This window comes from Podarcis cretensis (assembly GCF_951804945.1).
Source record: "Podarcis cretensis genome assembly, chromosome: 11".
NCBI classification, from domain to species: Eukaryota; Metazoa; Chordata; class Lepidosauria; order Squamata; family Lacertidae; genus Podarcis; species Podarcis cretensis.
In genome coordinates this window covers 19,991,657-20,015,928 of record NC_137180.1, presented here as the reverse complement: position 1 = coordinate 20,015,928, position 24,272 = coordinate 19,991,657, and the positions used below count along the sequence as shown (strand labels likewise).

At 42.3% G+C, this 24,272-nt stretch overlaps 1 protein-coding gene across 1 annotated transcript in view; it reads left to right on the top strand.

The window, feature by feature from the left end:
- The window catches only part of HSD17B4 (hydroxysteroid 17-beta dehydrogenase 4), a 73,061-nt gene that overhangs the window by 8,019 nt on the left and 40,770 nt on the right, over positions 1 to 24,272 (top strand). The window contains exons 3-11 of the mRNA XM_079995482.1: positions 6,685 to 6,792; positions 8,601 to 8,660; positions 10,038 to 10,059; positions 10,155 to 10,201; positions 10,994 to 11,078; positions 12,292 to 12,479; positions 17,296 to 17,387; positions 18,328 to 18,352; positions 19,225 to 19,353. Of these exons, the coding sequence (XP_079851608.1) occupies positions 6,685 to 6,792; positions 8,601 to 8,660; positions 10,038 to 10,059; positions 10,155 to 10,201; positions 10,994 to 11,078; positions 12,292 to 12,479; positions 17,296 to 17,387; positions 18,328 to 18,352; positions 19,225 to 19,353 (756 nt within the window). The remainder of the gene's footprint in view (positions 1 to 6,684; positions 6,793 to 8,600; positions 8,661 to 10,037; positions 10,060 to 10,154; positions 10,202 to 10,993; positions 11,079 to 12,291; positions 12,480 to 17,295; positions 17,388 to 18,327; positions 18,353 to 19,224; positions 19,354 to 24,272) is intronic.

The window sequence follows — 24,272 nt, the reverse complement described above, 5'->3', positions numbered from 1 at the left end:
CTTGATTTCTCTTGCCAGCAACCTTTGTCATTTGTGATTTAAAACGCTGCAACTTGTCCCAGCAACCTTTGCACTTCATTTATTTATCTATTAATGGTTGCGTTCCTTTCTTGTGGAGATCCACTGTTAAGCTTTTCCGTTTTAATTTCTCTGACCTAGTTTCGATGGCAAGACAGTTAGGGGTTTTACATAATGGCATACTGGCATTTGGGTAGTACATCTTCTTGCCCACAGGCACAACGTGTTTATGGGGAATCTAGTGTTAAGTTGGAGTGGTAGCTACTTACTGGTAAGGAAATGTTTCCTGAAAACAAAAACACTTGCAGTTCCACAATGCCACATGCAGTATTTTAGAAGAGTGTTGTGTGTGTGTAATTTCTTTAATGTCATGTTAATGGTGCTCATGCAACACTGCGGGACTTTAGTGATTAATTGACTTCTTTTTCATAGTTGGGCAACAGCAGCTTCATGTGATTCATTAAAGGGAACCAAGCAGTTCCTGAGTGCGCATATATGCACATAGGTTAGGAGCATACTGGAACATACTGGAAACTCTGGAATGTGTTTAATACATTGGAGGATAAACCAAGTTATGGAAGGGTCTAAAGACAACAACAATATAAAATGTGTGTTATAGATTAAGTCCTCTTAGTTTTCCTACATGCATGGAAATGTATGTTAATCCCCTTCTGCCCATTAAAATAACTCGTTTCTAATTAGCTAACGACACTTCCAAGGCTTATTGAACCTTGAAATAAGCTAGGAAATAATATTGAACTAGGAAATAAAACTCACTACATTCTGAGTAAATTAGTTCTGAGTGAAAGGCCTAGTTTTGGCCTAATAATCACTTGCGTTCCATCTTGAGTTCCTCCTTCTACTAGTTAGGGCACTTTTCAAATTGCACAACTTCTAAGTGTGTGTTGAATTTTCATGCAGGTTTACATAATTTGAAACCTTGAAATCTGGAGCAAAGCTCTTAACACATGGCCAGAGAGCTCTTTCAATGAGTAGCTGTAGTTTCCCAGGATTGCACTTACGGTAGATGCCTTTTCAATGCCTGTTTAGCAAGAACATTTTGAGCTTCGGTTTTAGCGGCAATGGACAAAAGTTCACAAATTAGTGCAAAAAATTAGAAAATGCAATAGTGGGAGTGAGTTGAGCATGTTCCATTTAACACTCCACTCTCTGTGTTAAATTTAGCTCATCGTAAACTGATTTGGGTGCATAGTGGGTTGCAAATTTGCACCATGTATCATTAACCCTGATTAGGGTTTGCTTCAAACCATCGTTTATGATTTTGGTTTGGAAGACAACCATAGTTAGGCCATTTGAACATCACAGCAAACTGCAGTCAGTGCTAAACAGGAAAATGACAGGGAAGGAAAATTGGAGGAAAAGGAGGTAATGTCTGAGGGGATGGTAATTTGATCATGAATTGAGTCAGTGACAGAAGGGTTGGTGGCGCTGAATTAAGGCACGGAGAACATGTTTTTCAAATGTTTAGGTAGCTCAGAACTAAGCAGAATTTCAGGCTTCATTAGCGATGTAGCCAGGAATTGCTATCCTATTTGCTAATAGCAGTGGGCAACTCTAGCAGTTTATAAATGGCAATTAGGAAAATAATATATATCACTCATATTTTTCTACCAAGCAGCTATTCTGTTTTGCAACTTGCAAATTTACAATACAATCTAAAATTCCTGTTTCGCATTGCAAACTGCATGTTGCAGCCAGGGCTTTCTTCCACTGCCACAGCTCCAACAACCAGTGCGACAAGCTGTTTAAACCAAGCAGTTGTCAAAGCAGCTACAGCACAAACTGCTCTAAAAGCTTCAGAAATGTGTGCAGTTCCTTTTCATTTTAGCTAACAGCTGCTCTGAATTACAGCTTTTATTCTGGAAGTGGTTAAAGTTGTTTGAAATGCGAGCCTTCGTCATTTTCAATGTAAGAATGTTCAAAACATACTCAAAAACAGAGGCTTTGCAGCACTGTTAGAACAGAAGCCTAGTGAACCAATCCTTAAACCCTTCTTAAGTTGGCGTCGTATTCTAACTTCTTTTGTCCTTGTGATTCTCAAGTCTTTCAGTACAAGGTTTCCACCCACTTCAGTCTAGTTTAACATGATACACTTCCAAACAATTGTTAGCCTTTGGGAAATAATCCTAGCCATTTGCAGCAGAGACGACTTGGGGATCTATTGCTATTACCCCAGGTCCTGCCTTTAATGCCATATGTTTTCTGCATAACTGTCAATGTTTTATAAGTGGAAGACCAGAACACTGCAAATATAGTCAGCGCATAGTTTCTATATACGCATAGTTCATTTGTGAGTTGCACAAGTCTCGGTCTGATGGCACGTGAGGCCTTGCAGTACTTAAGCAAGTCTGGGACTGGTTAGTGCCTGGTTGGGTAACAGCTGGGAATCTCATGTATACAGCCTTGGGGTCAGTGATGGAAGGCAGGTGGCACCATAAACATAAAAAGGAAATAAATAAAATTAGTCCTTCAATGTGGGTTTCCAGAGATGCCAAGTATACAGACCCTATATCCATGAAGGAGCATCTCCACCCCCATGGTTCAGCCCAGACACTGAGGTTCAGCTCCGAGGGCCTTCTGGTGGTTTCCGTCAATGTAAGATTACAAGAAACCAGGCAGAAGGCCTTCTTGGTAGTGGCACCCTCCAAGTGGAATGCCCTGCCATCAGATGTCAAGGATATAAGTAACTATACAACCATTAGAAGACATCTGAAGGCAGCCCTGCATAGGGAAGTTTTTTAATGTTTAATGTTTTGCTAGGTTTTTGTATATGTTGTAAGCCGTCCAGAGTGGCTGGGGCAACCCAGTCAGATGGGTAGGGTACAAATAATAAAATTATTATTATTATTAAGATGGCTACTTGAAACTGGCACGAAACAGAAATACAATCCTTGCCTTTCAGTCCATCTGTCTATCAGCTACAGAGCTTACTGCTCTCCCTTACAAATGTCCCCATTTTGACATTTGGAATGCCAATAGAGATATGCATGTTTAAGCCTCGTGCAAGCAAATAACCACCCACCTCTTCACTCCCAGTTTTTGATGTTAGAAGTATATGTAAAAATAGGAACATTCAATAAATCTATTCATTAAACAATAATAATGGTACCTACTTGTAATTGGTATATTTCTGCTGTTAGGTCATAGGAAGAGCCCTTAAATGAGTTTGACTAGAGGTCTGTTCGTTGTCTCCTGTGAAGTCTCCTTTTTTAGCTTTTGCGATCTGAGCGTGTACTGGAGTTTCCTCTGACACGACTTTCCTTATTTCAGCTTCAAGGCTACTGCAGAATGAATTTTGCTGTGGGGGGTAAACAGGGTGTGAAATCAAGAATTAAAATTGGCAAGGCTCCCTCTTGCAAGCTCTATTACGGAGGACATTAAATCTTCTCGGTCTCTGGAAACCGCTTTGATTTTTTGTGTGTCATCGCACTAGAGTTGGCAGTCTCGAAGCCTTTTCTGTTCCCCTTAGTAGCGATAGCTGTGCTTTGACCAAAGGCAGTATGGTTCTGAATACCAGAATGCAGTCCTATACCCTCTTACCCACTGAAGTCAATGAGACTTGCCTCTGAGTAGACATATATAGGATTACACTGTAATTAAATTTGAGATACAGACTTTTTTCTTCACTCTACCCCTCTCCCCTCTCCTTCTATCACAACTGAAAAGAGTGAACAATACAATCAGAACTTTAGCTTACCGTAACATTCTATAAGGGACGTGGGTGGCGCTGTGGGTTAAACCACAGAGCCTAGGACTTGCCAATCAGAAGGTCGACGGTTCAAATCCCCATGACGGGGTGAGCTCCTGTTGCTCGGTCCCTGCTCCTGCCAACCTAGCAGTTCGAAAGCACGTCAGAGTGCAAGTAGATAAATAGGTACCGCTCCAGCGGGAAGGTAAACGGCGTTTCCGTGCACTGCTCTGGTTTGCTAGAAGCGGCTTAGTCATGCTGGCCACATGACCCGGAAGCTGTGCGCCGGCTCCCTCGGCCAATAAAGCAAGATGAGTGCCGCAACCCCAGAGTCGGTCATGACTGGACCTAATGGTCAGGGGTCCCTTTACCTTTTACCTAACATTCTATAGGTTTCCCTTACATTTGTTGTTTTATGCAATTCTGGCTGCTATCATGTGGAGATCTGCAACTCACACACCTCACTAGAGATCTCAGTCTGTGTAATTTGTCACATGCATGTGATTCCGTTTACTGTTGGATCAAAGATCAGTCTCCCTTCAGTAAATTTGTTTGCGAATACCTGGTTTAAAGTTGTGCTACTGTGCTCCACTTTTCATTGGTGAATCTGTATTCTTTATTGGTTTCTAACATGGTCCACTTGGAAGTAAGTCCTATTGAATTTAGTGGAGCTTACTCTCAGGTAAAGTAAGGTTGGGATGCAGCCTTAGCCAACACTTAGGCTAGTAAAATGCTTTTAAGCAGATCATGAGGTGTCTGCATAAGGATATTAATTTTATGCTATCCCCTGATTCTGTGTATTTTTCAGAACAATTTTTTATGGACACCTTTTTAATGTACTTCATTAACCCTGAAGAATTATTGAACACAGTGGCAAATTTTAAATTGCATTATTTAGTTTGACCACATGGGGGTAATCCTGCTTCATAAATACGATATATATACATATCCACAAGCACAATTTGCTTTCCTTTTTGAGCTCTCCTCCAAGATGAGGTGCTTTGCATTATTATTACGTAACCTGGATTTTCTGCATGCTCTTCTTATATGTCTGAAAATATGCAAATAATCCATGCATGTTTCTTACAGTTCAAAAACGCTGAATTGCAATGATGAAAATAAAACTCTTTCTGCCTGGCTATGAAGTCTAATTAGTGTGCTGCGGGGGAAGGAAAGAAAAAGATTTTGCAGAATAACTGCATACATCCATGATATTGGGGGCTCCTGTTTTAACTACTGAGTGTGCTTTTTAAACAGAGACTGCCAATAGATGGCCTTCATACGGTCCTGAAATACTTTCGCTCACCCTGTAAGCTCTTGTTGGGTTTCTGACAATTTTAGCTCAAAGTTTATATGTAGTCTTAGCCTTCCCTGTTTGCACAGGTATCCAATTACAGAAAAGCTCACTGTGCCAGAAACATTACATTAAATGTCCCAGAGTCATCTGCTCATGATTTTTCAGTCTAGGAAGTGTTAGTTTAAATAAAGGACATGGAACCTGTGACCCTCCTGATGTTGTTCGACTCCAGTCCAATAACATCTGGAGGACCGCAAATTCCTTATCCCAGATTAAAACTTAACATTGGCAGACTAAATGCATACTTGTTCTGACCCATATACAGTGGTACCTTGGTTCTTGAACTTAATGCATTCCAGGAGTCCGTTCGACTCCTAAAACCGTTCAAAAACCAAGGCACGGCTTCTGATTGGCTGCAGGATCTTCCGGGTTTGCGGCATTCGGGAGCTGATTTGTTCAACAACTACCGTATTTTTCGCTCTATAAGACACACCGGACCACAAGACGCACCTAGTTTTTGGAGGAGGAAAACAAGGAAAAAAATACTCTGAATCCCAGAAGCCAGACAAGCAAGAGGGATCGCTGCACAGTAAAAGCAGCAATCCCTCTTGCTGTTCTGGCTTCTGTGATAGCTGCGCATCCTGCATTCCCTCCATAAGACGCACACACATTTCCCCTTACTTTTTAGGAAGGAAAAAGTGAGTCTTATAGAGCAAAAAATACGGTAATCCATTCGGGAACCAAGGTACCACTGTATGTTAGGTCTGGCTCACACATCTTGATAAGTATGACTTTCTGGCATTTTTGCACAGTCGTAGTTCCCAGTGGGGAGCTCACTCTTGCTTTGCTCCGACCCCTGAGCTTTTTTGTTGTTGTTTAGTCGTTTAGTTGTGTTCAACTCTTTGTGACCCCATGGACCAGAGCACGCCAGGCACTCCTGTCTTCCACTGCCTCCCGCAGTTTGGTCAAATTCATGCTGGTAGCTTCGAGAACACTGTCCAACCATCTTGTCCTCTGTCGTCCCCTTCTCCTTGTGCCCTCCATCTTTCCCAACATCAGGGTCTTTTCCAGGGAGTCTTCTCTTCTCACGAGGTGGCCAAAGTATTGGAGCCTCAGCTTCACAATCTGTCCTTCCAGTGAGCCCTCAGGGCTGATTTCCTTAAGAATGGAGAGGTTTGATCTTCTTGTAGTCCATGGGACTCTCAAGAGTCTCCTCCAGCACCATAATTCAAAAGCATCAATTCTTTGGTGATCAGCCTTCTTTATGGTCCAGCTCTCACTTCCATACATCGCTACTGGGAAAACCATAGCTTCAACTATACAGACACAGAATGGCAACTATGCCAAAGTTTAGCTTAGAGTGTCATCTGACCCCAGAGTCATGGTCAACATACTATAGGAGCCAATTCCTAGGGGCCCAGGTCCCTTCGACCTTCTGTAATAAAATATTTGAGGGCCCTGGGTCTCCCCAAAGTTGATGGGCACTGCCATTTAAATGCTGTAGGTTGCACCCCAACATTTGATCAATTATGTGGGGCGGGGATTACCCCCCCCCAATATTTTATTTAAGTTGGCACTGCTGATCTTTAAGTCTGGCCCTACCCTAAGGTGCAGCAGCTGGTCCTAATTCTCATTACAATCTTCTCTGTTTGATAACCAGTGAATGATCTCGGAGGTGACTTCAAGGGACATGGAAAGAGCTCGTCAGCTGCTGACAATGTTGTTGAAGAAATCAGAGCCAAAGGTGGAAAAGCAGTGGCCAACTATGGTATGTTTCTCCCCTCTCATCTCTATCCCGCCTCTCCCCTGCCCAAGAAAACACATGCTGACAAAGCTACTATTTCTAACACTTGAAATATGTAAATCCAGGTGAGGTTCTTAGAAGGGTCTGACATTTTTGGCAAAATTATATATAATCATAAATGAAGTTTTAAATGACTATTGCACGATTAGTGGTTTCCTAGAATTTTGCTTGCCAATTGTTCCTAATCTCAGAACTGGGGGGGAAAGTTTGGGAATTATTGTCACCCAGCTAAAAAGTTAAGAGTACCCAATATTATTGGGTCTGCTGTGACTAGGAAGTCAGAATGTGGAGCCATGAACGATAAGCCCACACATTTTAGAAGGATTTGAAGTTATGCGATTCATTGCGGCTATGTAAGTGTGATTCACTTTCCAACAATTATCGTTTTTGCAGCCAGTGCTGTTCAGAAGCATGCTGTACACTGTTGCATTAAATGAAGACGTACACGTTTAGCTTACCTGGGGCAGGTCATGAAGGCTAATATTTATGCTGAGTCCTTAAATGGTAGCTCTGTTTCTTTATTCTTTAAGCATCTGTGTGCTGCTTCATTGTGATCTATCTGGTAATTTCTTAGTGGCCATGGGATGAGCGTACTGTTCTCTATTCGCAGCGCACGCCGCTGCCTTTTGAAAGTGGTTTCCAATCTTGCATTTTATAAAGGCTTAAGTCCACACACAAATGTAACACACACATGACATGCATGTATTTACCTGCAGCTCCCATCTACCTGCATAGACTATGGCAAGCACTATGAAATGCATGTGCAACTGTGTGATGTAGGCTGACCCTTGTGTCAGAAGAACGTCAGAAAATAACCTGCAACGTGTCGTGAAATTTATTGATTCATGTCTTTCTAGCTTCAAGGCACAGCCAGGAACTGAAGATCATAGTCTGGTGCTTTAAATGAGCTTAGTGTTTTACCCATCTGACACATGCAATTATCCTTAGATAATAAAGCAATATGTTGCTTACTTGACTACAATTCCCATCATCCCTGACCACTGGTCCTGCTAGCTAGAGATCATGGGAGTTGTAGGCCAAAAAATATCTGAAGGACCGAGGTTGAGGAAGCCTGCTTTAGATTGTGATGTCTGAAGCCCAGGCATCGGGAGATATTTGATGCATTAAAAACCACTCAAAATGCTGCTTGTTCCCACATTTAAGTCTTTTCTTTTTTTTGGTTCAGGGTCTTAAATATGTGTTACCTTCCAAGGACATGTGCTCATACAGTGGCTTGGATCCAGACAACAGCAGTACACATTGTGCCATATGCAAAGCAGGGGTTTTTCCTGCTCCATACCCCCTGGTGCCTCTCTGCAAATTTACTTCTGAGAGCCAGGAGACCCCTCTGGAATGGCATGTGCCGGAGGGGCTGCAGGGTATTGGCGCTTCCTGCTATGAACAAGCAGAAGTGGCTTCCACTCACCCAAAGGGCTCATAGGATCCAAGCCGGTGTTTTCTTCCCCATTTCGGCTATTGGGTCTATCCACATAATGCATAATGTCTCTGGTAATCATGAATGCAGCAGGAAGAAATCGCAGTAGCTGCAGTCGCAAGGAGTTACTGCTGTCTATGGTAATCAACTTGGTTATGCAAATGCATAGCCCAGATAGTTTGTGCGTGAGCAAAATTTGATGTGTAATGGCCTCTAGGGATCACATTCAGGTTTTCTAGTGTTCTGCTTTCCACCAGCATGGGTGTGTTCTATCTAACTAGAATATTCTCATTGCTGATTGAAGTTTAAGTTCTTTTTCTATAACTTCTTTCTGCAGATTCAGTGGAAGCCGGCGAGAAGCTTGTGAAAACTGCACTGGATGCTTTTGGGAGGATAGGTATGATTATTATTTTTCAATGAGACAGGGTGCTTCTGTCCTAAATGGAGGTTTAGGACAGACTTAGGGGGTTAGCTCCCACATAGCTGCCCTGATCTTTCAGATGCAGCTCATGAAAAGGCTTCTGTATCCACTTGAGTGGTGGACAGCTGCATGAAGGCATCCTTCTGTCATCAAGAGCCAACCATCCTATTGATGAGAAGAGAGAGGATTTCAGCTCACCTGGAGCACCATGTGGGCATCAGGGCATTTGAGGATTCCTGTCCTGAAGCTACTGTGATTAGGGCAGGACTGTTAATCTCTTACTCATTAGGGCCCAGCCATGTACATTCATTTTTGAATGTCACTATGAACGCAGGTGGCGCTGTGGGTTAAACCACAGAGCCTAGGACTTGCCGATCAGAAGGTTGGCGGTTCAAATCCCCGTGACGGGGTGAGCTCCTGTTGCTCGTTCTCTGCTCCTGCCAACCTAGCAGTTGGAAAGCACCTCAAAGTGCAAGTAGATAAATAGGTACTGCTCTGGTGGGAAGGTAAACGGCGTTTCCGTGCGCTGCTCTGGTTCGCCAGAAGCGGCTTAGTCATGCTGGCCACATGACCCGGAAGCTGTACACCGGCTTCCTCAGCCAATAAAGCGAGATGAGCGCCGCAACCCCAGAGTCGGCCACGACTGGACCTAATGGTCAGGGGCCCCTTTACCTTTACACAGATGCATAAAACGGCAAGGCAAAGTTTTATGGCGCCACTTCAAAATACGTAAGGAGTATTGAATTTGAATTAACTCTCTTTTTCACATTGCAACAGCATTATATATTCATGCTAAGTTGTCTGGCGGCCTGAACCTTGGACTTGCTGTTCTAGCAAATGCTTAGGATAGCAAGCATCAGCATGTCCTTGTCCTTTGTTTGAGAGGCATCGCTTCATTTAGATATGCAAGTGCCCCTGAATTTGAATGAGGCTGTTAGGCCAGTTACGTTCCAAGAAGCACTTTCGTTTGCCCAAATTTTAGTAACTGTTCATTCATTCCAAACAAAAATGTGGGGCATTCTTTTCTCTCTTGCCAGTCTGTTACAAGTGGCTGGGGCAACCCAGTCAGATGGGCAGGATACAAATAATAAAATTATTATTATTATAGTTGTTGTTGTTGTTATACCAACCTAATGTGCTGCAGCCAGAGACGTGGAGTCACTTCCAGCCTTTAACAAGTGCAAGCGTTTTGCATTCCTGAAATGTACTCTCTCTGTGTCTCAGGACTGGCCAGATTTGCTAAAGGCAAAATTTAATGCAACTCAAGTAGTAGTAAAGATTTTAGCATGCATATCAAAACTATGTATAGCGTGTATATATCTATATGACATTTTGTGTGCATTTATTTTGCAGACATACTTATCAACAATGCTGGGTAAGTAGATCTGAACGACAAAACCTTTTTCTTCTGCCACAGATTCATGACGTTGTGACTGCTGTGATGATTTTGCTTCCTTTTCTTCTATTTAGGATACTGAGGGACCGTTCATTCGCTAGAATTAGTGATGAAGACTGGGGTGAGTTGACTAAGTAACAAAGCTCAATGACATGGATCAGTGTTGGGGAACAGAATCTGGTTGGTGGGGCATATCATTATCTCCCAACACCCTCCCCCCCATGTTTGACAGGTAGGTGGACCAGCCACCTGTCAATCACCTGAAGCAATGGTGACATCAGGTGACCCATTTTTGCCCACATACTTTGAAATGAAACAGTGAGGCTGAAGGCACAGCCTGCAAAGTGCCAAAGGTCAGCTGATCATTGGGTATTACAAACCCCAGTGCACAGCTCTTCATAAGACCTGATAATCTTCTAGTGTTTAGCACAGAACTTTCCAGGTGTTGCTGATCATCAGTACCTGTAAATCCGTCTTTCGGCTGAGCCATATATTTACCTGCACCACACCTGATGTCATATACGGTGTTGGGTTTGGCTGAAAAGATGTTGCAGGCCAAATGGGAAGCCTTGGTGGGCCTAATTAAACTCACAGACTGAAGGTTCATCCTGTTGGCTTAGATCCAAACTGAGATTCCATTGATGGAGCAGAGCAGAGTTCCACTAATAGGATCCTTCTTCCAACAGAAGCTATTATGGTAGTTTTTGCAGATCTTACATTTCCTCTGTAGACCCTTTGAAAATCTGTTCTGGAGTGTTGGGGAACCTACCGTAGCTGCACGAGAGGCAGCGCAGAGGGCTAGTCAGACTCCAGGCCGTTGTTACAAAGAAAAGCGTCCATATTGTGCTTTAGAATTTGACTGCCTTCACTCATTCAGGAAACACATGCATTAAACTGCTAGAATTCCTTCTAGATATAATTCACAAAGTTCACCTGAGGGGGTCTTTCCTGGTAACCCGAGCTGCATGGAACCATATGAAAAACCAGAACTTTGGCAGGTGAGTAGATTGGATTGGTCATTGAACATACTGCCGGAGGGATCCAAGACTCTGTTGAATAAATAAGAGTTAAAGTATTCTGTGGTTATGTTACCACCGGTTTCTCTGTAAAATCCATGATACTTTAATCTTAAAAAAAGAAAAGAATTCATCTTTCCTTTTAAAAAGGAAAAAGAACCCTAAGGTGGTAGACAACCATCAAAACCATGATGTAATGGTTATTAAATATAAGCAGTAATAGTTGTTGTTGTTCAATAATACTAACAATAATGCTTAATAGCTGTAGAGCACTTGCATGTGAGGAACCTTGAACACTGGTATTATCTAGTTGTCCTCCATACAACAGCCCCCTAAGGGATAAGCAACATAGTCCCTTCCAGATGTTATTGGACTACAATTCTCATCCCTGCCCATCGGACATGCTGGTGTAGGAATGATGAAAGTCGGCAACATCTGGAGGGCACCTTCTTGGCAACCCCTGTACTAAGGTTAGCCAATATTATTGCCCCAAATAGCCAGGCAGGGGCAGGGGGCTGAGTGAGAATAAATTTGCTATGAGCAATCATGGTAACATACCCAAATGTCTCTCTTAATCACTGTCATTTCAATAGTCTGTGGGACTCTACGCTGAGATAATCAGGGTTTATTTAAGGAAATAAGCCCTGAGTGCTCACTGGAAGGACAGATCCTGAAGCTGAGGCTCCAATACTTTGGCTACCTCATGAGAAGAGAAGACTCCCTGGAAAAGACCCTGATGTTGGGAAAGATGGAGGGCACAAGGAGAAGGGGACGACAGAGGACAAGATGGTTGGACAGTGTTCTCGAAACTATGAACATGAGTTTGACCAAACTGCAGGAGGCAGTGGAAGACAGGAGTGCCTGGCATGCTCTGGTCCATGGGGTCACGAAGAGTCGGACACAACTAAACGACTAAACAACAACAACAACCCTGAGATAGCAGAATATCTCCTATTTGCTAGTCACTAACTTGCACTTCCAAACCTTGCTAAATGACTTGGCTGTTCTCTTACTAGATAAGAGGGGAAATCATTTTGCCGCTATGTGAAAAGCCTGGTGCTGTTTGCTGACTTGCCCTATCACATTACAGGATTCATCTCCGTTGCTTTTACTGGCCTAGTCCCCTTGTCCCCTTTCAAAGTGTTTTCTGCCATGACATCATATTAACAGGAATTCACTGCATTTTGTTTTCCAGAATAATTATGACTTCCTCAGCTGCTGGGATATATGGCAACTTTGGCCAGGCAAACTACAGCGCTGCCAAACTTGGTCTTTTGGGTCTTGCGAACACACTTGCAGTTGAGGGCAGAAAGTACAACATCCATTGCAACACCATTGCTCCCACCGCAGGATCTCGGCTAACGCAGACTGTCATGCCTCAGGGTAAGCAATCTAAATATTAGCAAAGTGGACGATTTAATATCACAGAACTGCCCAGCTACTTCTCTGTTCCTGCCATTTCTTCCATTTCAGGTGAGCTTTGGCTGTGTCATTAAATCACCGAAACGGTGGCAAAATTACAAAAGATCACACAGTCAAATGTTTTTCCTTTTTCCTTTTCTTTATTTGTTATGTTAGTAATATGCCACTTCTCTAAGGAGCTCAAAGTGGTGTACACAATTCTCCCCATGCTATCCTCTCCACAACCTTGTGTGGTAGGTTAGACTGTGAGTTGTTGACCGGTCAAAGTGACCTCATGGCTGAGTGGGAATTTGAACCCAGAACGCTAACTACTGTTCCACACTCTGGTGTGTCCCTGACTACCCTGAATCAAGAGCAGACTAGAACTTCAAATTTTGAAATGTTATTTGTTTTGACTGGTCCCCAGCAAGTGCAGATGTTTTTGAAAAGAAGGAGAGAGAAAAAGAATGGGGGAAAAAATGTAACAGAGAATAGATCTACCATTGGCTCTTTGTCATAATATTTAAAATCAAAATTCTGGACCTGGTTGTTTAACTTTGGGTGATAAGAAATTTTGCACTAGCAGCATGTCTGTTTCTCTTTTGCAGTAATGATACCTTTTCCTGGATCACTGGACAAGCTATTGTTGGCAACAGTGTCTGGGATTAAATGGAACTGTAAACTAGATTAAAATTTTGGTCTAGTCCTTCAAGGAACATAGAGATGAGCTGATTCCAGTTTCCCTAGATTTCAAAGGGAACAAATTTATATAACTCACTCACCGTAAGTGCTGCATAAGACTTTTAGAGAAGCACATGCTTTTATTTTTCCAAACAACAACTGAGGAACAACTCAAAACTTATTTTCACAAAGCATGCTGGGGATTAAATAGGTCTAGGCTCAGTGAGAGCGAGGCCTGAGAAAATATCCTGCCCCTCTTCGGAGACACACCTCTTTTGGCCACCTCTTGCCTGGCAGTGATGGATTTGACTGCTTCTGTATGAGGCCATCAGTGCTGCTGATTGTGGTGTTTTCAAAGCGTCTTCCGTTTGCTTCATTGCATGATGCTTGCGATGCTGGAATAGATGTGCTTGTGTGTGAAGCTCATTTTAATCCTGTATCTTCATATCGTTCCTCTTGTCTTCCAAAGACAAACGCAGACCTGCTAAGACTCTGAATCAAGCTTTTGGTCTTTGATGTGCTGTCACTTGGACTTACGCATAAAGCGCAATGTTCTGCATTGATGCACTTTGGAAATATATTTATTTCATGTCTTGTATTAATAATTCAGAACCCAGTTCCTCAATGAGCGATTCAGCCCAGTGGCTGCTGCAAACCTTCCAATATCTCCCTATTTTAAAAATAATAAATAATTTCACCACTTTTAGCAGTATTGGAACAGGCACCGATCCATTAGAACGATCCATTAGAACAGGCACCCGTTTCTGGGGCTTAATGTGGCCCACCGGTTGGTTTAAATCCGGCCCCTGTGGCAGTTTATTTCCCCAGGGTAAAATCCTAAAAAATGCTCAACAACTTCAATCCTAAAAAGGTCAACAACTTTGATTAGGCCTCATGCATGTTCACTTCATCAAATCTGGCCCTCTTTTAAAAAAGTTTGGATGCTCCTGTGTTAGAAGAAAGCAGTTAAAAGCTTCCCATCTGATACAAGCAAAGTTATCTGCTCATAAATGGGGAGAAAAGACTGTTCAGGACATAGTGTGCGAGATTCACCCTCCTGAATTGTAGCGAGCTACAGTTGTATCATCTTTAACTGGATATGGCTTTCGGCCTGTTTATGGCCTTTGTTCTAATGCAAGGAAGCAATATGAGATACAACGGCATTTGTGAAGTCCCAGTTCCCTTTCTCCCCCAACTCCTAAATATATTAATCTTGGAGTGTTACTTTGTCATCTTCTTCCACAGACATTCTTTTAGTGTCCTGCACAGACTCCCATTTCAGTTCTGATTAAGGTTAAAGTTGACATTTACTTGAGTGTACCCGGCGTCGACATCAACCTCTTAAGTGCTCAGAAAAAACTGTGCCTGTTTTATAAAAAGTAGATGCCAACATTTTTGTTCATCACTCAACTTAATGCCACATGGGTGACTACTAATGTGAACCTATAAGGGCTGGCATATTTTATATGAGCAGCATGTTATTGAGTTTTTAAACTGAAATTTAGTCTTCAGCATGCGTTTCTCCAAAGTGACATCGGAGGTTTTAGGGCAGTGCAACTGGTTCCCTCGCACTGGGAGCTGAGCGAAGGACACCCCATAAACACTTGCCTGGCTATGGGAAAGAGCTGTAAGGGCTCTGACAGGGTCCTTGAGTCCTTCCACCTTCTTCCCAAAGCCTAGTTAATTCTTGCCCATCTTTGGGAAGGAGGTAGATGGGCTTTGAACCCTGCTGGAGCCTTCATGCCTCCTTCCCAAAGCCTGGCACGGCAGAAGTGTCTTGCCATCACCAGAGGAGGAAAAACTTAAAACACGTTGCAGAGTTTCCAAGAAAAAAGATCAAAGGCAATTCTACTTCATCCAGCAGAGCTTTACTGCTACTGAAGGCAAATGAGCACAATGGTCACAAATCCAATACATTCAGGATTGGCAGAGTCCATAAAATCCAGTTGCAGCACTTAAAATAAAACTTACAATACTTATACAGTGGTACTTCAGGTTGCATACGCTTCAGGTAACATACGCTTCAGGTTACAGACTCCGCTAACCCAGAAATAGTGCTTCAGGTTAAGAACTTTGCTTCAGGATGAGAACAGAAATCGTGCTCCGGCGGTGCGGCAGCAGGAGGAGGCCCCATTCGCTAAAGTGGTACTTCAGGTTAAGAACAGTTACAGGTTAAGAACGGACCTCTGGAACGAATTAAGTACTTAACCCGAGGTACCACTGTAATAAGACTAAACCTTAGCACGATAGCACACAGTACAGAACACCAGAACAACGAGACGGAAAAGATAAAGTAAAGTGAAGGCCAGGCTCCTTCTGGCCTATTATAGTCAGCATTGACCTTGACAGAGAGATAACAGAACCAGTTTAAACCAGCTGTACTCAGCTTCCCAGAAGAAATAACCCAAACAAGAACCTTCTGCAAGATTCTCTCACGCAGAAAGAAACTTTCCAGAACACTCCTGAATTAAACGGAATAGGAAAGATCTCTACACATCAGATCAATACTTTCTGTACTAAGAAATGCAAACTGACAAGGACAGCTGCTGGGGAGGGTGCCAAATTTTGACCTAGCTTAGGGTGCCACAGTACCAAATTCCACCACTGAAAGTATGTATGTTAAACATGTTAGATGTATTTGCCGAGAGTGATGATGTTGCATCACGTCACATTTCAAAAGGAAGAGCAAGAGGAGATTGCATGCCAGACTAATGTTGATATAGGCAAAGCTAATCTGGGAGGGTGTGCACCAACGTTTATTGAATTTGTCAGAAAACTTGATAAGCTACTTGCTCCTGCAGCAACCATATTTCTTCTGTAGGCTTGTCTCACCATTTCCTGCCTCTTTGTGCAACATCTGTTCTTCCTGTGGGTCTTTGTAAAATCCATGCGGTGTACGTAATAGTTAGGGTGTCAGACTAGGAACTGGGAAGGTGGGACTCAAATCACCACTCAGCCATGAAGCTCACCAGGTGGCCTAGGACCAGTCACTGACTCACAGAGTTGTTCTGAAGATAAGGAGATGGGGGGAACCATTTAACGCTCTTCGAAGGAAAGGTGGAATGATACATTGAAATGTGTCCCAACTTCTGTCTCTGTGCTATCATGCCTGGATGAAAATTCCATGCTGGGTGTTTTTGGACAGCACGTTATCACTTGCAATGTTTTATTTTGTACACCACATAACTCTCTTAAATTCTGAAGGTGAGAAGAGAGGCAGATTGGCTCCCAGTACGTTTCTGAGCACAATTCAAAGTGTTGGTGCTGACCTTTAAAGCCCTAAACGGCCTCGGCCCAGTAGACCTGAAGGAGCGTCTCCACCCCCATTGTTCAGCCCAGACACTGAGGTCCAGCACCGAGGGCCTTCTGGTGGTTCCCTCACTGCGAGAAGTGAGGCTACAGGGAACCAGATAGAGGGACTTCCTGGTAGCGGTACCTGCCTTGTGGAACGCTCTCCTATCAGATGTCAAGGAAATAAACAACTATCTGACTTTTAGAAGACATCTGAAGGCAGCCTTCTTTAGGGAAGTTTTTAATGTTTAATGTTTTGTTGTATTTTTAATATTCTGTTGGGAGCCATGCAGAGAGGCTGGGGAAACCCAGCCAGATGGGCGGGATATAAAATAATAATAATAATAATAATAATAATAATAATAATAATAATAATTAGTGCCCCCTCTCCCCAAGGAGATTACAGTCTAAAATTATGGGGAAGTGAGGAAGAGAAACAAGGATAACAAAGGATGAATGTGAGCATGCACTTACGAGTATCAGTTAAGCCTGGTATTTTATCTCTTTATATACAACCAGGATGGGGAAACTGCGGCCCTCTAGATAATAATAATAATAATAATAATAATAATAATAATAATAATAATAATTTATACCCCGCCCTCCCCAGCCAAGGCTGGGCTCAGAGCGGCTGTGTGGTAGATGTGGTAGGACTCCAGCTCTTGTCAGCCATGGAGAATGGTTGAGGTTGATGGGAGTTGTAGTCCATCAGTAACCCCAGGACAGCAGTTTTTCCATTCCTGGTGTGCAACGTCTGTTCTAGAGTGTATAGCATTTTTATTTTATTTTTGCAAACTTACGTTATTTTAAACTCCATCTAACCTAGATATGCTGGATGCTTTCAAGCCAGAATATGTGGCTCCTCTGGTTCTTTGGCTTTGCCATGAAAGTTGTCAAGAGAATAGCGGACTGTTTGAGGTAATATCCCTGTATTATCCTTTCCCGGCAACAAATTGTTCACATGGTCAGCTGTGAATCTTTGAGAAATGAGAGTTAAAGTGAGGTATATGCGTGTGCAAATTAGGGTGAATAGGGTAATCGGTGGGGAGTGATACCTGAATTTACATTCCCGATATTGGGTTTGCCTACCCACTTAACAGCTTTCTTGAAGCTAGGAGAATAATATGTTAGGGTTAAAGATACACGTGAAAGAAACAAAATGCAGAAAAAATTAAGGGCAATATTCAACCAAGTTGTACTCAGAGTAGACCTATTGATATTAACGAACCTCACTTAGCCATGTTAATTAATTGCAGTGGGTGTACTCTGAGTAAATCTTAATTGAATACCACACAAAGAGTATATACTGTAGCTGTTTGACGTATTGGCTACATTCTGATTATACCTCAGCTTGGTATAATCAGCTTTATTCATGGATAATGAATAAATCTTTTGCTTGCCCGTTCAGCTCCCCAACTCTTGCCTTCACAACAATCAAACCAAGAAGCCTCTTATTAACCATTGTTTCTTGTTCCATCAAAACTGGGAAAACTATGATTAGCTGCTTTGAAACAGGCTAGGATGTTCAACCAAGGGTTGAAGCTGGTTTAATATTATGACTTGTTACAAAGTAGTAACCATAATTTCCCATTTCAGACAAAGCAGGCGATGATAGTTAATTAGAGGCTTCTTGATTAGATTATCTGGGAGAGGAGGACTGAAGAGGTTGAGTGGGTGGGCAAAAGGCTCATATTCATATAATCTCCTTATTAAACCAATATATGATCATCTGAATTGGGCTATTGTTGTCATCCCTATTGAAATGAAACATACTACTCTCTCCAGTGTGGCTAGAAGTACAGTTCTGACACTGCTTGCTTTTTGAGGTTATATTAACTTTTAAAATTTTATATTGCAGGTCGGAGCTGGATGGATTGGAAAATGTAAGTGGTCTTGTACAATCTGGTCTAGTACTTGCAAAAGAATCTGAATTTAATATGAAATGAAATCTTTATGTTCTCATCAAATAGAATATGGAAACTTTAATTTGTTGCCTATTAAGGGTAGTGGACCTTTATGCCAATACTTCGGAATTATACAAAGGGGTATTTTTTAGCCATTTTAAAACCACGTTTTGGTAAGTAACTGTGGATTGAACTCACATTTATACTACAAAGGCATATAGTATTATTTATTATTGTTATAATTAGTTATTAAATTTGTATACCACCCGATACCCACAGGTCTCAGGGTGGGCCACAACACAAAATCACAATACAAAAACACATAATACGTAATAAAAACAAAAACAAGAAAACCCAATAATCCTGCCAACATGTTTTAAAAGGGCTTATAGCGGAGCAGTTTACCATACATCCATGAAACAGTTCCTCAAAACTCCATCTCTGCACCCTTTACAGGTGTTTTATGGGCACTCTGTATTATGTGGACCAGCTTTTTGGTCACTGATGGCAAATGATAGTATGTTTTTATCAGATCTTATTTGAAACTGAATAAGGTGCTTTTATCATTCTTACAACTACTGTTCTCTTTAAGCTTTCAAAATGATGCAAGCTGTGAATGCAGATAAACAAAATGGCAAAAAGCCATATTCAGCAAAGCTCTTAAAGGTCTGAGCTAGAATTTCTGCTCTACGTGGGGGGTCTGAATTATGTAAAAATCAGGTTCTGTTCTTGGCAGGGAGCGATAATCTAGACTTTTGTTTTGATGGGAACGGCTACTACTTTTACAAGGAAGCAGTGGTCCTGAAGTTTCAACAGTTGATGGCTATCTCTTCCTATCGCTGTTTGTTTAGTACGCTGGGAGCGATCGCTAGGAGCCATTGTCAGACAGAAGAACCAGCCGATGACACCAGAGGAGGTGCAGAATAAATGGGAGATGATCTGTGACTTCAATAATGCAAACAAACCTAGAACTATCCAGGGTATGGGCACTTAAAATTCACCATATTTCTCAAATAATTGTTTCGTCTTCTTTTCATTGAAGAACCAATTTTATTCTTTTAAAAAAATAATCACCCAGCTAAACATCATGGTACATGACTCATGTTGCATTTTTGAAAGTGTCAAGTCTTACAATAATGCATATTAAGGGAAAACATGAAACTTTGTTTGTTTCTGAGGAGTTTTCTAGCTTTCTTGAAGAGTAGTCTTAGATATTTGACACTTGTGTTTGTGTTCTGATGGACTGGAGTAGTCTGCCAGCGACGCTCTTAGGAGTTCAGTTTGTACTAGGGCTGAACAATGTATTGATATATTGTCCAAAACCAGTTTGAAGTCCATATTATGATACTGGTTTCATAATTTTTGACCTGGCAATGTATCGCGAATCATGGGGTTTGTGTGTGTGTGTGTGTGTGCTATGCAAAAATCATGATGTGGGAAAAACTGTGACGCCAGCCAATGCTACATAGCTCAACCTTATTTCAGGCATTGTAATATATCAGAATATTGAGATATTTAGCTGGTGATATATCACAATGTTGAAAACCAGATATTGCCCAGCTCTAGTTTGCTCCTGTGATGAACAAATTGGTGGGGCTAAAAAAATCAGATATGTCAATCTGAAGATATGGTACTCAGTAGACTTCTCCGTTTCAGAGCATATACTCTTGATTCTAGGAACTGAAAGCAGCAAAAGACAAAGGAAACATTGTGCAAATTGTACAAGGCTAAGTCATACTTGGAAGAGACTTGATGGGCCTTTGAGTTTGTCAGAATCAGGAATGCTACCCTTTTTCAAGGGACTGTTCGTACCTGATTCCTGTGAAGAAGATGATTTTTGACGATATGTTTATGAGTGGCGGTTTAGTTGATCAGATCCTAGAAAGTTCAGGTTTTACCCTTCAGTTGTGGACTGTGTTTGTAACCCAAGTTATCTACTAATAGTGTGGAGGATCATGGCTACTAGCTAAAAATAAAAAGTGGAGTTCTAGCTACACATCCCAGCCTCTCTCAAAATACAGTGGTGCCTCGCAAGATGAAAAGAATCTGTTCCGCGATTCTCTTCGTCTAGCGGTTTTTTCGTCTTGCGAAGCAAGCCCATTGACGGCTTAGTGGATTAGCGCTATTAGCGTTTCAGCGGCTTTTAGCGGCTTTTAGCGGCTTATCAGCTTAGCGGATAAGTGGATAAGCGGCTTAGCGGCTTAGAAAAAGGGGGGGAAGGGGGGAAAAGTCGGAAAAACTCGCAAGACATTTTGTCTTGCGAAGCAAGCCCATAGGGAAATTCGTTTTGCGAAGCGCCTCCAAAACGGAAAACCCTTTTGTCTAGCGGGTTTTTCGTCTTGCGAGGCATTCGTCTTGCGGGGCACCACTGTAGCTTATTAATATGCCCCCCGCTACTGGAACAGCCTTAACAGATTATGCTAACACAAGGACACCAACTACTAAAGACTAAGGGAAGAGCAGTTGGGTAGATTTAGGAGAGTAGGATGCTCTTGTCTCTTGATCCCTTGGTTAAGTCCAGTCAAAGGTGACTATGGGGTTCCGGTGCTCATCTTTCTTTCAGGCCAAGGGAGCCGGTGTTTGTCCACAGACAGCTTTCTGGGTCATGTGGCCAGCATGACTAAACCGCTTCTGGAGCAATGGGCCACCATGACGGAAACCAGAGTGCACGGAAACACCATTTACCTTCCCGCTGCAGCGTTACCTATTTATCTACTTGCACTGCTGTGCTTTCAAACTGTTAGGTTGGCAGGAGCTGGAACAGAGCATTGGGAGCTCACGCCATTGCGGGGATTTGAACCGCCGACCTCCTGATCGGCAAGCCCAAGAGGCCCACAGTTAAGACCACACTGTCAGCCATATGAACACCTAGTCCAGCACCAGATTTCTTTTGCCAAGCACTCATTTCTCAAACTAGAGAAATCATCCCCACTTCTCTTCTCCATCCCAGTGAAGCTGGGCTGGTCCCTAGATGTGGGAATCGGCCATAATGTTGTTACTATTTTCCATATAGGCTGAGTGGCTGATGGCTTGTACATAAAAATAATAATATAAGTATGCGTTGAATATTCTGATAGAATAAACTCCACCCAGGGGCTACTCTGTTTTGCTTGCTGAAAGTTAAACTAGTTGTTAACATTCCAAGGGGAATATAGCATGCTCGATCCAGTGCGCTGTTACATTTTTCTGCTGGGTGAAGAATTCAGTTATGTTCTTGGCTGTGGTTTGGATGGGAACGTGCCTTTGATTAATCTCTCATCTGTGAGAATTAGCAGAGAGCCTGGTAAAATGCTGCTGATATCTGACATCCTAATTCATTTAATTTTTCAGTGGAACGACATTAGAAAATGTCCCTCGGTAAGAAAGCCCCTTTCCTTAGTGCCTCAAGGCACCAAACTGTTAAGTAAGGAAAACTAATTATAGTATTCACATTTAAAAAAATGAAAGCTATGTTACTTTATATCTGCAAGTTCAAGCTGTCCCCCGAGATTTCATTAAAAACTATTACCAGCATTAATGTAAGTAATTTGACGCTGTGAAAAGCTATTATATACTAAACTATCATATATAATTACACAAAAAAATGCCAATTAGTGTAATTATTTACCTATCATTTGCGAGAATAGCCTAGAATTAGAGCCACAAAATGTGGCTTATAATGGTGTGTGTGTCTATTTAGATGCTGAGTGTGTAGGCCTGATTTTCATTTATCCCAGATTAAAAAGCACTGAAATTTGAGCTGTATCATTTTCAAAAAGTGATTTCTTCCTCTATAATGATCTTACTCTAATTAGGCTTAGGTCTTAGTCGAGGAAGGGCAAAACAAGAGGTTTTCTGTGTATCTTTGCTGAAGTTACAGCATATTTGCCTCCAAACATTATTAAAGAAACTAATAATGAATTCTAAATTAATTTATGCTTGATCCCCCACCATATAGATTGAAGCTGATTTGATAGCCGGTCCTCTAATGACCTTCCAAATTTATCGAGGCAAAAAGTTTTGGCGGCAGTATGCTATGTTGGTTTGTGGGTGGCAGATTAAAGTTTTAAAACCCATCAAGGCTCTGATGATCACCTAGCAGCTTCTGACAAGCCACTCTGCATGTTCAGGCATTTGCCTAAATATGTGAAGCATTAAACTGGGATAAGGGTAAAAGGTAAAGGACCCCTGACAGTTAAGTCCAGTCGCAGACGACTCTGGGGTTGTGGCGCTCATCTCGCTTTACTGACCGAGGGAGCCGACGTTTGTCCGCAAACAGTTTTTCCAGGTCATGTGGCCAGCATGACTAAGCCGCTTCTGGCAAACCAGAGCAGCATATGGAAACGCCGTTTACCTTCCCGTCGGAGTGGTACCTATTTATCTACTTGCACTTTGACCCATTTTCAAACTGCTAGGTTGGCAGGAGCAGGGACCGAGCAACAGGAGCTCACCCCATCGCGGGGATTCGAACTGCCGACCTTCCGATCAGCAAGCCCTAGGCTCAGTGGTTTAGACCACAGTGCCACCCGTGTCCCTAGGGATAGGGGTACACCCCCCAAGTCCCACCCCATGTGTCCAGCTGCTCTTCAGATCTTCACACAGTTAGCATGCAGGTCTGAAGGTTTTAAAGCATGTTTGAGCACTTCCAGAAATTTCCCTGTTGTGGGAAGAGATTTGAAGCATGTTTAGCCCCTTTCTGCTTTCTGCTAGTTGTGGGGAGGTCTAAAGTGTAGCTGGCATGCTGGGGACATGGAGGGCAAGACTTTCATGCACTTCTCTGCTCTAGTCCTCGGTTAAAGGCCCGTCTTATTTCCTCATGAAGGGACCAGGCCTTGACAAGTAGAGGTTGACAGGGAAGCATTGTACACCTACCTTCCGAACACTGAGCATTGCTGTTGGTTGGGAGAAGGACGAGGCACAGGGAGGGAGGCATGGCATGGGCAGGATTATTGGATTGGCGCTGCTACTGCTACTATAAATATTCAAGAAACCATTTCCAATCTTTTATTTAAAAACGTGTTATCTTGATTCTTATTCTTCCAGTAAGTTTCGCCATTTCTGTATGTTCCATAAGTTCTTGTATCCATTCTTCCTTTGCCGGGACTTCTGCTTCTTTCCGTTTTGGGGCAAGTAACATTCTTGCCGCTGTAGTAGCATACATGAATGGATTTCTATACATTTTAGGTAGTTCTGTCCCTATAATTCCCCAAAGAAAAGCTTCTGGGTTGTTGTTGTTTTAACAAAGGTTATTTTAAACATCCTTTTCATTTCATTATATATCCTTTGCCAGTAAGAGGAGGCCGGCAAAAGATGTTGCGTGTTGACTTCCACTGCCCTTCGAGAAACGTCCGTTATACAGGCATAGGCTCTCCAAGTTGTGAACCAAATCAGAAATTTCCCAAAATTTAGATGTGAAAGTGGAGAAACAGAATGACAAATGTGGAAGGCTGCATCTCTGATTGTGGTATGCTTAGTTCCCCCGCCCCTTTGCTGCCTTGCCCTTCTTACAGAGGGTTAAGCGTGGTGGTTTAGCCTCATAACGGCTCCATGAGGGAGGTAGAGAGAAAGAGAAAATGCTATGTGAAATTTAAACCATTATTCCCAAAGTTTAGCTGTAGCCATCATACTGCATTGCTAGTTCTGCTGTATAGCTCCTTTTGGGAAGAACAGTGATTTAATACATACTTTTAATATTCATAATAATAATGCTCATGTCTGGCTTTTGCCTAATGCACCAGTAGCACTTCTAACATAGTGAGTTTGGTTACTGTTATTTTTTTGCTTGTCAGACTCTTAATGCCCAGGCTTGATAACCGCCACAGGGCACTTAAGTTTCAGGCAATTCATGTAATCCAATTTCCTTAGCATCTTGGTTGGAGACACTGGAAGTGTGACCTTGCATAACACAAGTTCCGCAGCC